At 39.9% G+C, this 18,250-nt stretch overlaps 2 protein-coding genes across 2 annotated transcripts in view; both read left to right on the top strand.

The window, feature by feature from the left end:
- LOC145456434 (uncharacterized) overlaps positions 1 to 3,509 on the top strand; it is a 39,397-nt gene extending 35,888 nt beyond the window's left edge. The window contains exon 7 of the mRNA XM_080334556.1: positions 3,079 to 3,509. Within this exon, the coding sequence (XP_080190682.1) occupies positions 3,079 to 3,325 (247 nt within the window). The 3' untranslated portion in view covers positions 3,326 to 3,509. The remainder of the gene's footprint in view (positions 1 to 3,078) is intronic.
- The window catches only part of LOC145456433 (uncharacterized), a 36,525-nt gene that overhangs the window by 13,550 nt on the left and 4,725 nt on the right, over positions 1 to 18,250 (top strand). The window lies entirely within an intron of this gene.

Genomic DNA, 18,250 nt, shown 5'->3' with positions numbered 1-18,250 from the left:
ATATTTCGAGTCATGGGTATGAATAATTTTTAGAAAACCTAAATATGCCGCATCCAAACTTCGTAATTTTTTTCGATTAGTTTTTTTCGTTTCTATCTACTTTAAAAGACTCAGTGTGGAAGTTTCGAAACTTGCATGAATTGCAAGCTACATAATACAACTAGTTAACACGCGCTGATGTAACTTTCCTCATTTGTATGCATAGCCTACGCGAAATTGGTTACCGAATTTTTTTGATTAGTTTAGATTCCGAATTTTATTTAAAACTGAAACTGTTAAGTACTACTAAAGTGTTATAAAATGTGAAAAAGTGTACAAGTAGTTATTAGTATGTCATGAATAAGTAGTTAAAATTCATACGATTTTTCTTGTTGCGTTCCAGGATAAAATGTAATTTTTCGCTCTTTTCTTTATTTTTTAATTTTTATTAAAATAAGTATTCATTTTACAAAAAACGTCGACTTTTGAAAATGGAAAATGCGTGAGCTCGACTAACTTTTTACGTAGTTCGAAATCGCTACTTCTATGCATTAATTCAAAGTATTTGTCAGTCATCGTAACACCGCTCATATTGCGCGCTATCTATTTATTTCACAGATAACGAATTACTCCTGCTTTTATCAGAGGATACTTTTCTAGGATTTGCCTACTAACAGTACTTAGTTTAGATTAATAAAAGTATAGTGATTGAAAATAGATCACTGGAATATAGTTTACAGAAAACTCCACAATTCTATGTGACGTCATCGCATACCAACAACCTTCGAACTATTCGCCGCCTCATAAACACTTGAGTAGGCCTACATCTGATGCGTGAGGGGAAAACATAGTTAAATTTTCATATGCATTTAGTTTCCAACTCTGAAAGCAAGCTTAGTCTATGATCATTCGCGTACCATTAGTATTCATTTTACAAAAACGTCGTGTAAAGGTAAAGTACTTGTACATTTCGGAGTACTCAAGTATCAGTTTTGTCAGCTTATTATATGCTCAGTATATTATACGTCACAAATTGTGGAGCATTTATGTGGGTGCTCCAGGGTGCTCTTCATTGAGTGTTCGTGTTGAATGATAAGTTTAATTTGCAAAATTAGCGTGTTCAAATCAGCCCTGTCGCCAACATAGTGATGTCGCATTAGCCCTAAATACACATAATAGAATATAAAGGAAAAGTATCATCTAACGTATAATGAATGTTATCTATTTCTCGGAAGCAAGTTATTATCAAAACATAGTGGTCAAAATTATCGCAGAGCAATATCGATTTGCGTAAATTCCGTTATGCGTCTGACTACGTTACTAGGGATTATGTAGTTAGTTAAGGAATTAGGAGTCCTATCTTCCCAATCGGTATGGAACAACATCAAAATCATCACAAAGCAATATCGACAAAATCTGCTTACTTTTATAACTTTATATTTTGTGAAGTAGAGAGTAGTTTAAGGTTATGTTTGTCTAACCTTGGCGAGTGCTATTGTCACACTCGATCACCATCTTCAAATCATGGCTATCTCAATGATGTTGACTAAATTTTCGGCTTCAGAACGTGTTAATTAGACCTAATCGTTTTAACGCTGGGGTTCGCGTACAGGCATCGATAGAGTTTGTATAAATAAAGCCCTGCGAATCGCACGCCTACGGCTATAGTTCGTTCGATTATTTTCACCTTGGGATTCGCGTATATGCTACTAAGCTGTTACGACTTTAGAAAATTCTACAAGACTATTCGGAACGCGCACATGCGAGTGATTTGTTTCCGTAGCTCCGAACTGGAGAATCGCTTGCCTGCGTCTAATGAAAATAAGTCGTAAAATGTGGAGGCTGCAGAGACAGTAACTTGTATACATAAAATCAAGTTTAAAAATATGGACGGATGAGTTATCTCTGAGCAATAGAGTAATATAACCGCCTATAGTTTAGTGGGGTATTGCTATAATGTATATCCAAACAATCGTTGCAGACTCTGAATGTTACCTAGGTCCTTATCACAAAAAATCATGCATCAGAAGCGTAGGGGTTCATATTATCAAGTCGCAGCGCTCAAAATCGCATTTTATATATTAAGTAATTAGTGATGGTGTGTAGAATTTTGATATTAATAATATTATCCGGAGAATATAACCTTACATAGACATCATAGTTTTCGCATTTATGTATAATCTGAATAGGAATTTAAATACATAGTCCTAAATACACATAATAGAAAATCTGTCGATTCTAGGTAAGTTTTGACGCAGCAATCATAAGTCGTAAAATGTGGAAACTGCAGAAACCGTAACTTGTACACATAAAATCAAGTTTAAAAAATATGGACGGATGATATTTCTTGGAATAGTATTCGGCAATATGTGCGTGAGCTTTCGCGTCATTGTAGACATTTATGGTGGCGATATCTGCATTATCAAGTTGCATTCGCAGAATTCCTCAAAATCATTGACTAATTAATGATGACACAGGTGTTATAGTCTTACATTTATGCGTAATAACTCGAAAAAGGTGTTGTCTCGGAATTTAAGAGAGAATCGGCGGTTATATTCTCAAAACAGCTCAATACGGCTAGTTTGCTCAATAGCCTGGTGGTGAGCGATGTGAAATTATACCCATCCAAACCAGGTTCGATTCTAGCTAAGGTAAGTTTTGACGTGGCAATGAGTGACATAGGTGCAGCAATCGACATCGCGCGGGTTGATGCTGTGCAGCGTATAGATGCGGCAATCAATGCGGTGATGATGTGGCAATGGATGATGTGGCACTATAGACGTGGCAATGGGTGTGCAATAGGTGCGGCAATGGGCGGATGATGTGGCAATGTAGGCGTGGCAATTAAGGCGACGTGGCCTTCTGGGATTGGTGCGTACCGATCGATTCAAACCCTACTCACATTTCCACGTCGGAATACACCATTGTGACGTCATCTCGTCAACAAACATCGCGTGCACCCCTCCCCGATATTTTCACGAGTCGCTGCTGCATTCTTGATGTACCAGTTAGCAGGTTGGAAAGGGATAGTCAGCCTACTTCAATCACTTCCATTATAATTCGTTCGGAGACGACAATCACAATTAAACTTCTTTCCAGGGAGGTCGTTCACGCGCTGCACATTAGCGGCCAGCCTTTATTTGCGTACATCGGACTCGACCGGTTGGACGGAAATTGGGAATGGTTGGATGACTCTACAACCGTACCGGACTTCTGGACCGTTGGCGAGCCGGATGCCAACTTCGACTGTGTTGTCCTCGTCAGTGGCAACCCCGAGAGTGCAAGCGATGCCAACTGCGCTCCTAGCTCTGGTCACTTTTATTACTGCGAAAGAGAGGCCACCTAATTTCAACGATCTCAGACGTCTTTGTGTCTGATGCCCCACGACTGCGACTGGCGACATTGATTGACATCTTGCCAATTTAAAATCGAAATTAATCAGTGATGAGAAACCTCTATCTCGTCGACATTCTGTGTAATTGCAGCCTGATACTAGCATTCAGCTACAGCGAATAAAATATACAAATATAGGAACTGCGTGCAAGTTAAAGGGAATAAAGCAGTGGTTCACAACGTGAGCGCTATCGCCTTCAGGGGAAATTTAGAGAAACAAGGGGGCGAAAATGCCAAAGGGGCGACTGGTGGGCGATAGGGGGCGAAAATGTTAGAACGTCCAGTGGGATATATTTAATTAACACAGTAAAAAAATACACGTGAAGACGGCTTACTCTGCTTATAACCAGAAAAGGAGGTCAACTTAACGGAAAGCAGACGCGGAAACCGGTCTTCCGAGCACCTATACCACTGTGATTCCCAAAGTGTGTGCCGCGAATATTTTTGTAATTAATTGAAATCGAGGCACGCAGGCAAGCACATGCGGAAAAGGTACTCTAACCGCTTCATATATGATAAATAAGCACGTGTGGACATTACAATGGAACCAATCTTGACATTGCCGATGAGTAGGTTAATTGTCACGTTATATAATTGGACTGCTTTGTCGAAGATTCGTTTCACGTCTCCTTGTGAAGCATCTCCTCAACATAAAATTACTTCCTAAAACCTGAGCACACTGCCTGAAGTTTACCTTGCATTGCAATATTTCGTCCAACGATTTGTTGTTCACAAATTTAGATGGGTATTCAGCTCATTTGGAAGCAATAAAACAAGCAATCTCATTGAAGAACAGCTCATTGATATACAATATACATGAAACATCCCGTTTTTTAAAACGCCGTTTCCACAACAATTTTGTCTCATTTCAAATCCTGACCTATATATCATGATGGGCACAAAAGCGATCCGAGTCGCATGGACATTTTCATCTCCATGACTATATGTGAAGATAGCTTCTTTGTTTTGAATGATATTAAAAGCTGTGCTCGAGAGAGACTGCTTGAAATTGACGACGAAATACAGGTATGTCTTCAACAAGCCAATGTAACTTCGTTTCAGCCGCATATATGTTCGTATAAATGAGCATAGCTATCGCTTAACCACTTAAACTTTTCCTCAAAAAACACGAGTGTCAGCCGAAAATATTCGGGTTCATTTCAATATGAATATACTATTCAATTGTATATTGAAGTTCTGTACCTCCAAGAAGCTCTTCAATTATACTAGCGTGTCACAAGCAACAAAATAGGGAACCCCTGACCTACCACCTGGGAAAATGACCATTTTTAGTAAATTAACCATCGATCAGAGTTAGAAAAATAAATGTTCGATTTGTGTGTCCTCTTTTTTCGGATCCGTAAATATGAGGGGGCGACAATTTGTGTCGAGATTGATAAGGGGGCGATGAGTCGAAAAAGGTTGGGAACCACTGGATTAAAGGGAATTGGAAGTTACAAATTATGGACGATTTCTATTACAGTACTGATGGTATGTATGAGGTAGGCCTATACTGTTCCCAAAATAACATCTCTAGATTAATTAGTTCACAATGATCAAATGATCGTTTTGTTTGGGGACGCATCGAATCCAGGGGTTGGGAAACTAGTGACATAGCGAGCCCGAGCCCCATACGGCTTTTTTGAAGGTGGTGTCTGGCAACCAGTGAAACTAAAGTCGACGAATATCAAGTAGCACGATTATCGCGAATCAAAATCCATTGTTATCTTCTGTATGATTTTTCAAGAGAAATGTACATTCGTGGTGGACTTTGCATGGTGCCTAATCTCTATCTCATTGTGGCGTAACGTGAGCTTAACGATCGGTGTAAGCTAGAAAGTGAGGACTGTTACAGTTGTTGTTGTTGCTGTTGTTGTTGTTGTTGTTGTTGTTATTGTTTTGCACACACCCCATTTAGGCGCTTAATGCCTATTCAGGTCCTGTGAGCCTCGACAATGAATACTGTAATGATCATAGGTCCTATTGCTTTTGAACGCTTTCCGAAATTCTTCCATTCACGCAATCTTTCACAAATCTGCGATCACACGCCCCCAATCTCTCATTTACTTTATCCTATTGTGTTTATCCGCGTGACGCTGCGTAGCATCATTCCCTGAAGTCATTTTACTTTACCCTTCAACTTCATTCAAACCCAGTGCCGTTTATGCTTTCCTATCCTAGATTTGACAAAAGAGATTTTTCGCAAAGCATTTATGTAAGTAGAAAAACGTATAATATTCTTTTCAGCATTACTTGCTCGATTTTTAAAGTGAGCAACTTTACGGTTCGATTTCGAAGAAATATATGAATCTAACGGCATTGCAATTTACTCTATTAATTCTAGCGCATTGGTTCTCAATCTTTTCACTAAAATCCAAGAAACGGTCCCCTGACGATTTTTTAAATGACTCAGCCTCCCTTACAAAATCAACTAAAAAGCATGTTGGATGTTATGGTCTCAATTGAGGTGTAGCTGATTTTCTGCGACCAGGTCGGCTATCTTCGATTGCGTTTTTGATAACGCAACTCTATATAGTGAATCACATTCAGCCGGTTCAAATTCCCTTGAACCCTTGAAGACGGTGGTTTGGGACATCATAAGGCGATCAACCTAATGTCTGGGGGACGAATCCTATAGAAGCCTCTTTCCCAACGGGTAATTTCATCACTACCCTTCATACATCCGATTCACAAACGGTATTACGAGATTCACGAACGAGCCGAAATAGCTAACGGCAAGCGCAAGACATTTCTTCCGGCTTAGTAAGCATCAACCAGTGTTATGAAAATTCGGTGTGCAGTTATATTCTCTTGTCGCGAAGTTTTTAGAGTTAAGGAGTCAATTCTGTCAATATTAACAGTTACTTTGTTGAAGCATGTTGTTATTTCTTAACTATAGTAATGATTGTCGATACTTCTGTAAAATTAGGCGTATTTTTTCCGGAGTGTGTTTACGCACAATAAAATCCAAAATTGCATAGTGACACTGAAGCGCGCGAAGCGCGACTAAATTTTAAAATTGAATATCTCTGCACCAAAATGCCGCAATACAGGGATATCATAAATATCAGGGGCCGGCAACTTCTCCGGTCGGAGGGCCGGATATGGAAAAATGAAGTAGCCTACTTGGCACACCGGATTACAGAATACGATGAATAAATCTTATTTGATGTAAACTATAAGTTCAAAGCATAGATACCAAAAACAGAATTTATTGAATTTGTTTATCAAAAGCTGTTGAAGTTAATCAGAGTTGTGTGGTCACTGGTCAGTCAAAGTTGTCAAAAAGTACTTTTAACTCTGGCTGCATGTAGCAGGCTACGTAGAAACCCTTAGTAAAGACTGCACAGTGTACGTGAACATCAGTTATATTGGAACGCAGCCTTGTTTCGTTAACGTTCATAGTCAAAAATGCATGTAGACCCGAACAAAGAGAGTAGTTTCATGGCCTTATTTCTCAGGTTGGCAAACTTGGATTCATTCTGCGACGCCTAAAATTTGTCAATACTAGCAGAATAGAATTTCAATTTCAAGATAGAAACTCTCTGCGGGACGCGGACCGTATGTTGCCTGTCCCTGATGTATATCCTTGTCGCAATGACACCAAATTGAGAGCTTACTTGAAGGATGTCTGGAGGTCACATAGAACCCGACCCTATATCCAGGAACCACAATAGCTAGGCTATATAGCGGACATTTGAAGTGCGAAAATTATGGGTGGAATATTTTAGAATTTACCAAAGATTGATCTGATATCAGAGGATTTGAGCAGTGTAGCGTAATATGGGTTTTTGAAATAGTCCTGATAAGTAAGCTATTGTTCATGCCATTAGTAAATTCAAATTAAATCAGACAGTGAGCAATTTAGGGTTGTCCAAAATTTGGAAAATCTCAAAAAGTCTCCGTGGTTGTGTCTCATTCTATAGATTATTGATAAAAAAAAACAATTAGTCTGAAAGAAGCTTACAGGAAAGCCGTTAAGATTTCGGTCAAAGCGTTTGAAAGTAGCTGCTCAAGAATGGGCGTGCCACTGACCATAGAACGGCGAGAAGACTAGTATTCAAATAAGCACGGCTCTTGATTGGCTACTCGGCTATGCTTCAATGACCACGGCAGCAGCAGCCTGCTGGCGCTTCGCGCACAGTAGTTATGGAGTGACAAATTTATTTTCGCGAAAGTATCAGTGAATATGATTTAAGTAGCGAATTGCTTGGTTCCGCTCATACCAAATATTTCATCACAGTAAATATGATAAGCCATAACGTTTGAAACTACCGTTTCGATTCGCAATCTAGCAATTACCTATCATATCGCAATCTAGCAGCCCATTACGTGTCTTGCTAATCTGGAAAACATAGCTTTTTGAATGTCACACCTGTTTTAGCAAATCGCATTTGAAGCTTTATGGACAAAAGACATGAAATATATTTTCCTCTTTTGAGAAGTGGTATTTGTAATTCACTTTCAATTGCGGGTATCATACTTTGAGTTCTAATTACTTTCAGTTCATTTGTCTGCAGAACATACATGTTGAAGCATAAAAGCAAGTGTAGTAATGCCTCTATTTTTCGAAAATAAAGCTACATTAAATATAACTTTTACGACCAATAATATTTGGTATTAACGTACACTAATCGTGCAAAGTGATGAAACCGGGGGCGCTGGCGATTTTGAAGGGGGCGGAAACCCTCAGGGGGCGGTATGGGGGGCGCTGGGCTCAGGGGGGAGATAAGGGGGCGCTGAAGAAAAATGGCTTCGCCGTAGATGATGTGGTAGTAGGACATATCCCTAATGAGTATTCAGAACAAATTAACATTCCACAAAACATGTCAAATACCGAAATTTGTGGTTGCGCTACGCGACGATGTTTGCCACATATGTTTTCATAAATGCAGTGGACTATAGTAGTTGCAACGAAAGACTTAACCGAAACTTGCACTTGTCACTACCTTCAACTCCAGTGAGTTGACACAAAAGTCTTTGTCAGCATGAACACAAGTCATGCGTGACGGTATGAGCCATAACCATACAATATTAAAATTAATAACTGGGTATACAGTACTGAATTCAATGTGAGCAGATATATGCACCCCATTCTTAGTTGACTTAGTTATAGTTACACAAAGCACTGAGACAAAATCCAATACCCTTAATTTCCCCATATTGCCAATCGCCGATGTGAATTCGGGAGGGTTCGAACCACAGGGTATGAGACCGTACCCGATTGTTGGTATAACAACCTGGATTTGACCCTGAATACTCCGCACATGATTATTAGACGACTGGTCCTCAAGCGCGATTAAAGCGTGGAATATTTCCAATACCATAGTGCATAGTCCCAAAAAGACCGACTGAACTTTGACATCTTACCAAGACCAAAACTGCTGCAACCCAAACCCCCAATCGATTAGCTCGAAGGATCCCCTAAATTATTTCGGTGAATGAAAACAAATTAAACATCATGTTCTGACGACTCCCCCACGGAAGAATAAGCATAATTATAGAAAATAGAAAGAGGCATTTCGGCGTCGGGCATTACCATGCCTCGATGCACGAAGACGGTTCGAAGTTCCGGTGAATATGGGACTCCGAGAAGTGTGTCAAAAAGATCGCCAGCGAGAAAACCTTAGCCGAAGAGGATTGACCTTATGTTGATCGTCAACTTCGATGTATATAAGTCTAATTGTCCATAGGTGCTAAATCGCTCGTGCCGAATTATCATGTCGTCGCAATCTGCACCCTATATGACAAATAACATCCATCAGAGAAAATGATTTGCCAGTGACAAAATACCAATCGTGAATCGTGTGCTTACTTTAGTTCAATACGTTTATGCGTTGCAATATCTTTTGACTATATATAGCTGACGAGAGGTAACAAAATAACATGTTACAATTTAATTGTACCAACGGGTACGCCCAAATATGTTCAATTATTAATTACGTGGCCTTCATTTTCCAATACAACTGGTCATTCAGCGCTACTGGTAAATCTGATTACGTGGGCTGAGAGGATAAAAAGTTTATACAGACATATATATGCAGTTACAACCTATTTCATCCGTGCATTATAGAAAATCTTGGCTCCTAGGGCGACCAGGCCACATACAGTTTGCTGACCCTCGAAGTCACGCGACGGGGTTCTTGGGGGACGAAGCCTCATGAGTTTGGTTTATCAAGCTATGGGTGCCCAGGACAATCGTTTTTAGGGGGCTGACGAAGTGCTGTTACGGCCCTCCCTCTCACTCATTGTCTTTATTACAGTCCTTACAATATGAGGTGGGGAGCGCTGGAGCACGAAAATTTTCGAAAGGGGGCGATGGAGGAAAAAAGGTTAAGAACCACTGATTAAAAGTCAGTCAATCCTACTTCTACTTCAAGTAGTTTTAGGTGTCTGATTGAAGAAGTACTTCTACTCGTACTTGAGTTGATTTTTTCGTCGCTACTTCTACTTCTACTTGAGTAGCTTTCTTGACTACTTTAACACCTCTGGAGTTGAGCACACATTACCAGCCTTTCCTTGACCTGTAAGCAGTGTTCCCTTAGAGCAGGGGTTCTCAACTTTCCTTGTATCACGGGCCGCATTTGAACAGAAAAAGACGCTGCGGGCCGCAGAAAATTTTTTCCATGTATTTGTGGTCTAATATTAAATGTAGTCTTCTGTAGCCTATTTGCCAGTCGTATACGGGCATTGCCTTCTAACATATTAATGAACAACGTTCGTAAGTTTGCAGTTGCTTTTTTTGTCAGAACATGCATCTGTCAGCGGTGCAAGTAAATCCATTCATGGAGCGTGCATTGCATTCGTTGCCAAGTCGGTATATGAGAGAGAGAGAGAGAGAAATATTCATTGATTTGTCCAACCGTAAAGAAAATAACATTGTCGCATGAAATCATAACAAGTAACTTAACGGCGTAGGACAGGGTGTGATCGATATGGCTCTGGTTAGGGTCAACTGGTCTGATCACACCTTCAAACCCTTCTAACAGAGAACCGAACTCTGTTTCATTGCGTGAGTGAGCAAGTAGCCTATAAAATCACGGTAACTTTTTCGTTACAGAGGCTATTATCACTTTGAGCTCTCAGTGATATGAGAAGAAGTCAGGCGTTCGGGGTCATTCATGAGCAAACCAATCAACCCTTCTTTCCTACCATGGCTGTAGCCCCGCCCCAATAGTTACAGAAGTCAGCTTTGTCAAGTCGATGATTTACGCTGGTACCCTCTCCACGTTTGCCATGCCAGCATTTACTCTGCAAATATGTCCACTCTGAAGAAATGCACCCATATATTAGCTATGCAATGTCTGTGGAGTCTGTGGATTCGTCCAATGCTAGACGGCTAAAGTGAGTCTAAACGCGGAACATGTTTCAGATCATGCGATAAAATATCGACTAATATTGCTGTTACTCTTCTGGTCACGGTTTAATCAGATAACTGTAGCTTCGAATTTTGTAAGGTGATGTTGACCTTGCTGCTAAGCTTCGGAAACCGCGAATATTCGCACATTATGTTAAAGTTTTATTAAAGTTTTAATAAAATAACACCTTCTCTAGCATATTTTTGGGTTTAGCGTTATACCAAGCAATTTTGGAGGATGCGTCTGTACCGTCGTGTCGTCGGCAATTATGACAACTCCTCTAAATATGGATTTCCGGCCTGACACCTAGCTGATAACGTTTTCTGAGATCAGGCGATGTGTATATAAGTATACAGAAGAAACTGTCGTGGCATCATTTTAAGCTTCTACGCTTCGTTACGACAACTGTTCTTCGACAAATATGACACATCGGTTTTCAATCAATATCTGAGAGAACAAATTCATTTTTCCACGCAGAGTTACAAACTCAGTTTTCCCGTTCCTTGTTCTTGTTTCTGTTCAAACCATTCACGGCGAGGGAAACACTCTTTAAAAGTGTACTAGACAGAGGGATTCTCTTGAAAAAGAGTCCAGCCGAATACCTATTCAAAACAATATAACAATCAACTCGAGCATATATCAAGAAACTAGAACACAACAATGAGTAATCAATTACAATTACAAATACAATTTATATGTAACAATATTGTGCCAGTAGTAATTGCGTTCATAATGAAGGACGTCGCGGGCCGCAAAATAACCGTCTGCGGGCCGCATGCGGCCCGCGGGCCGCGGGTTGAGAACCCCTGCCTTAGAGCTTCACGCGTGCACGGCCGTACACTGCTGATAAAGACGCAGCGCACAAAAAACTCGTCCCACATACAAAAGGGCCGAAGTGATGACATTACTTTAGTCGTTACGCACTGTTGTCCAAAGAACCGCGCAGTAAGTTGGTGAGTGCGCGAAGACTCGTGAAAAAATAGAGGGAACATTGCCTTTAAGGGCAGGACTTGGTCCGCGAATGTTGTTAAGGTTTACAGAAGGGGTGTCGAACTAAACTGGGGTTGCGGTGCGGATTCAATCCTTTAAATAGCTTGCGGGCCGGACCAGTCAAATGATTCCAAAATGTTACCACCAAATCCATGCCTTTGTTTTTCACTGGAATGCTTTAAAACAGAGGTCTCAAACTTAAATGTGCTCGCGGGCCAATTTCCTAGTTTTTGATGACGCCGCGAGCCGCACCATCAATAATAGGGGAATTCAAAGTATAATTACCAAGTGGGCTTTATTTGACGCGACCTTCCAGACTGGCATTCCACAAACATCGTAAAAATGTAATTTACTATTGTATTAGTCACGCTTAACACGAAAAAATAACATTTTCAAACAATTGAATAAAATTGTTTTTGTGCCGGGCATAATTTTTCAAAATAATGAGTTTAGACACCATACTAGAGGACAATGCATCATGACATGGTAAAAGCTATCGCGTTATAATGTTGCAGCCAGAGTTGGATCAATTACAATATTTAATTCAATTACAATTACAATTATAATTATTTCCTTGCATGTTTCAATTACATTACAATTACAATTACTCAGTGCTAAAAATATCAAATTACAATTACAATTACAATTACTTTTAAACACGTAATTCATTCAGTAAAGAGGTACTCTTTGACAACCGTAGCGACGTAATTAGCAACAATCTCAAGCTATTCATGTTTCATTCCTGATGTGTAGAATACCTTTTAATTAAAAAAACTCGAACGTATTCCAACTATTCCTAATCATGAGTACTGAAAACTACAAGCACAGAAAAATGTTTCAAGCGACTGTTAAGAACCAAAGGTTTGAGTGACTAACAGCGAATAGGCTACAGGACAGTCAATGAAATGTAATCAAACGATTAGGCTACTCAGAGCTGAGTCAGGATAATGGTACGGCGTCAGCGATAAGGATGATACTGATAAGGTGCGTAAAATTAAAATAAATGCAAAAGAAAAGAACCTCCTGATAACTAAGAATTGCAATATTTTGGTTCGCATTTACATTTTTACTTGCTCGGAAATTGTTAGATTGCATTTGATGAACATTAGGGTGCGAAAAGTTTCTGGCCCCAGTAAATTTGGCCAAGATTGGAGGTAAGATTGGGATAACATCTTAACAAATGTGTGATCAAGTTTGATGAAGCCTTGGTTGGAAACTTGAATGGTTTTTGCTATTGTTGCAACAAGCCTCGGCACTGGTCAGAGATCAAAAAAACTTTGACCGTGGTGTAGGAAATGGTTCAGCACAGGTTTCAGAAGAGTTTATTTGCTGTTCATCCATTTTTGAAATATTAAGATTTAGTTTAGCCCACTGGTTCTTTAACTTTTTTAGACACGCCCCCCTTTATGACAATGAATATTACGTGCCCCCTTATCGTCATAGCACACAATGAGACCAGAAAGTTAGCAATCCTTACATATAGTTTGATGGTATGGAAGGTTATGACTAGGGCGGGTTTTTTTTGACATGTCAAAATTTGTCAAAATTTTGTCAAAATTGTAGCGTTAGGTCAAAATTTGTCAAAATTGTTCATAAAGTCAAAATTTTTTTGACGTCTTTATTTCGTTTGTATCGTAGATTTTGCACTGTCTGTGAACGTATCATTTGATATTTTACAGCTTGTAGTCTACTTTATAGGCCTACTGTTGTAAACGACGCATTGTCTGCTCATACTGAATCATCAACGGTAAATGGTCAACGTACCGCAATATCCTAACTGGGGCATCATTCTTATATTGAGAAGCGCATGATGAAAAATTGTAATAGACAACATTGTCAGAATGAAGCAACATGGTGCGTCACCAGTAGTGTATGCACATTGCACAACTTGAGTGTTGTAAGCCAACAACTGCTGCTGTTGAACGTCCTTGGCAAGTAAGGACATGCACTTTTTACCCAAGAATATAGGAAAGTATCTCTCGTTGTACTACAATTTTTTAAAATTATTTCCACCATAATACGTATTGCAACCACTGGAATTTTTCATAGAGCCAGATTTCGTTAAAATTGTTTTTTATATGTACAAAGTTGCCTGTTTCTAAGCCAAAAGCGTTTTTTCAGGCCAAACTACTACGTTGGGACAGCCAGTTACAACCGGAAATGTAGATAACTGGTACAATTTTGACATTATTTGGGAAAACACCTAATTTGCATACGTTAGGTCAAAATTTTTAGGTCAAAATTTACTTTTTTTTAGGTCAAAAAAAACCGCCCTAGTTATGACTGTTGATGAGAGAATTCTCCAATACGAAATTCAGACTATACACCGAGCAATAACCATAAAACGAAGGTGAATCGGGCCAAGCGCGGAAAAGATTTCAGCTCACTGGAGCGTCGCGCCCCTTCCAGATGCTTTCACGCCGCCCAAGGTGGCACGCCCCCAGTTTAAGAACCACTGGTTTAGCCTATATTGTGAATCACAAAGTTTTTTGTTGCTACTGAAGTATGGGAAACAGTTTAGCGTGACTGAATTATCTAGTTATAACGCAGCACGCATAGAACACCGATGTAAATAGGCTAATTATTAGATGTGGTGACTGTTTACTAAGGCCTTAAGGCCCCTCGTCGTCATCCTGGTGCGTACCGGATTTTCACTGGTGAGACAAATAAATGATTGATTAAATTGTTATTTTATGTTGTGATTGTCAGGTTTCAATGAAAATGTAATTGAGATTGTAATTGAGCAAAATTTTGATCAAATTACAATTACAATTACAATTACATGAAAAAATGTAATTAATTTCATTCAGCTCAATTACAAATTACAATTGATCCAACTCTGGTTGCCGCTAGTGGACATTTGACGTGCCACTATTTAATGTGGAATATTTCAGAAATGACCAAATATATTGATCTGATAACAGAGCATTTGAGCGGCCGTAGCCTAATGGGGATTTCTAATATAGTCCCGATAAGTAGGCTATTGTTCATGTCAATGTCAAAGTCAAATTGAATCAGTGTAAGGTTTGCTTTTGACTGGAACTGATCATTGATAAATAACAACTTGAATATAATAATTATTGTGTCACAGTAATATCAGTGTTTCTTAACCTTTTTAGCGATCCCCGTGTCCATTTTCCACACGATTTCTGATGGTAGCTATATTAAAATCAAATAGCCTATTCTCGTGAAATCGCGCGTAGCGCGAAGAATATTTTTCAGTTGAATAAATTAGCCCATAAAATATTCCACTTTTAGTTGGATCGCAAAATAATTTCAAGCTCTAGATAGCATGGCCCATAATTCCGCAATGCATCACGCACCCCCTGATGTGGTTCTTCGTACCCCTAGAATAGAAATGTCCAATCAGCGAAGAATCCATTGGTTTTACAGCTGTGGAGCCACTACCTTACTCACCACCAGCGATAATAACATCGATGAAGAGACCAAAGGTTACCCAGGATGTATAACTAACAGAGATGAGCCGATTTGGAATTTCTATGTCCTAATCCAATCCAAATCCGAAACTTCAAATCTAAATCCAAAACCTAATCCATAACTTTTTCATTTTATAGTCCATGTCCAATCCTAACCCGATTCCAACTTCAAATTCAGAAAAAATGCTAATTTATGCAAGGGAGGGATTGGAAAATTTACTCTCACAACCAACGATTCTCTTGATTTAAGATAACTTAGCATAGGGCTGCACCTCTCATGTTCATTTGCACCGAGTGAACCATAGTGTAGCCTACTGTACCATAAGTACATCAATAACTGATGTGAATAAAGTTTGTCGCCATTCGCCACACGACATATTAATCTCCCAGAAAATCGGTAAATCCAATTGAAATCCTAATCCGTTCTGAAAAAATCTGTCATCCTAATCCAATCCAAATCCGACAAAATTTCACAAATCCTGTTTTTTCAAAACCTCATACTAATCCATGCTCATCTCTGATAACTAAATGTACAAAACGGGGACAACTTATTGCCAATGGATTCCACGTGGACTTGATTAGACTGCTATATAGCCTACGTCACGCAACGCAAGCAGCGACCTTTTGATATATTAGGTTATTATTTCCCATGACAGTTTAATATTTTGTTGCATCCGTGGACGTACCAAGTCACGGCGTTCCGAGTCACCAGGCCTTCTCTTATTTTAACGTTTAACTCAACTCCGGTCATTTTTATTTTATAACCCAGTCAGTCTGAATTTGAGTAATTTTACGAACGGTTACGCCAAAGTCCAAATCACAATTTTCAATTGCGAATCATCAACGGCGGGTCGTGTTTTATGATCATGAACTACAAATATGACATAATAGCTGATCTTCCAATGCATAATAGCTTTTAAGAATGATGTGGTAGCAAAGTTTGATGAAATTTCTGGATTTTGGAGTAGTTTTAGAGTGAACTCAAAGTTCTCAACTCGATCAAAGATATGTGGCAGTTTTGTCGAATAGTTGAAAATCCAAAATAACGTTGCGAGTCGCATAAAATGTTCTCGCATGCACTTCGTTGTTAAAACGATTCAGATCTGGATATTGCACCACAATGATGTAAACATTGGAAATGGGCACTCAACTGTGAATTGTGAAAGAGCAGACAGAACCAGAACAAAGCAGAATCCTTCTTCGACCAATGAACTGAATTTGGCGAGCAACTGCAGAGAAAAATCGGGTGAGTGGTCGCAATCAAAATTTGTAGGACGAGGAGAGAGAGAGAGAGAGATATGGTATTCTTTTTTGCCTGCACCATCGAGATGCTTTGACGACGGAGATGCGATACGGCCTTTATAGTAAGGTCATCTAGTCTGCACCCCCGGTTTTTTCTCCTCCATGCTATCAGTGATTGCTGAGCGCCTAGCAGGATAGCCGCGGATACCAGTTTTCGAGTCTTTGGTCTGACCCGGCCGGGGATCGAACCCACGACCTGTCGATCGAGAAGCCGGACGTACAACCATTACACTATCTCGCTCGGTAAGGAGGATACAAATGACATGGCCTGTGAATTACCGATATTGCATTCATTTACATTTTAAATGTGGCATCGACATACCCTATCAATGATATATATTATGGTTTCTTTGATCCTGTGCAACAGCTCAGTGGCAACAGCTGATGTAAACAAAGAGCGATGAATGCGACACGTGCGATACGTAACTTTGGTCCCAGCAAAGAGCGGACAACAACGGTCTCTTGCAATAATTTCCAATGACCGTCTGTTTTCTGTCGAGAAATGCCACATTGGCAAGGCACTTTCCCATATGATTGAGTTGAAATCTTGAAGGAGGGAAGGCAGTTTATCTTCGTGTGCACCATCTAAGTGGTTTGACGTAATAATCGTATAAGCTTTCATATTTTCATCTGCGAAACACAGTGTTAAATTATCGGCACTTCTTCGTTATTCCCCACACATCCAGAAGTGATCACCATGAAACCAATAAATGATTCCCATGAACATGTGACATTTTATAGACGTCAAAATGAATTGTTTTTCGCGTTGGGGTGGGATAGACGGATATTAGGGTTGAGGAGAGGGGAGATATTAGGGTTGGGGGAGAGGGGGATGTTAGGGTTAGGAGGGTTAGGGTTAGGTTAGGGTTATGATTAGGGTTAGGGGAGGTGGGATATTAGGGTTAGGGGAGGTGGAATATTAGGGTTAGGGGAGGTGGGATATTAGGGTTGGGGGAGGTGGGATATTAGGGTTAGGGGTTTGGTTAGTGGAGGTGGGATATTAGGGTTAGGGGAGGTGGGATATCAGGGTTAGGGGACGTGAATATTAGGGTTGAGGGAGAGGGTGATGTTGAGGGAGGCGGGATTTAGGGTTGGAGAGAGGGGGATGTTAGGGTTGGGGAGAGGAGTGATATTAGGGTTGGAGAAGAGGGTTAGGGACATGATATCCCACCTCCCCTAATCATAACCCTAATATCCCACCTCCCCTAACCCTAATATTCCACCTCCCCTAACCCTAATATCCCACCTCCCCTAACCCTAATCATAACCCTAACATCCCCCTCTCCCCCAACCATAATATCTCCCCTCTCCTCAACATTAATATCCCCCTCACGTAACCCTAATATCCCCCTCTCCCCCAACCCTAATATCTCCCCTCTCCTCAACCCTAATATCCGTCTATCCCACCCCAACGCGAAAAACAATTCATTTTGACGTTTATAAATTTTTCTGTTTATGTTCATGGGGAAACATTTATTGGTGTCATGGGGATCATTTTTTCGATGTGTGGGGAATAACGAAGAAGTGCCAAATTATCATCGAGAATTATAGTTGAGATACTATACTTTCATTGTGGAAGACTTGAAACTTCGATTGGTCGTGTCACAGGATACAAAACTTGTACTACAAAGCTATGCACGTTAATAGAACCTGTCTGTCTGGGTATAGTAGTGATTGACTCGTAACATTGTCAAAGTGCAATGAGATTGACATGTTCGACACCGTTATGACCGCATACGTGAATGATAAAATACTCCTATTACTCGATTAAGAATCAAACCACTCAGCTAC

Source organism: Botryllus schlosseri, chromosome 14 (genome assembly GCF_051294905.1).
Source record: "Botryllus schlosseri isolate E-star chromosome 14, Bs_hap1, whole genome shotgun sequence".
Classification (NCBI taxonomy): Eukaryota; Metazoa; Chordata; class Ascidiacea; order Stolidobranchia; family Styelidae; genus Botryllus; species Botryllus schlosseri.
The sequence above is the reverse complement of the archived record's forward strand: the minus strand, read 5'-3'. Positions and strand labels throughout refer to the sequence as shown.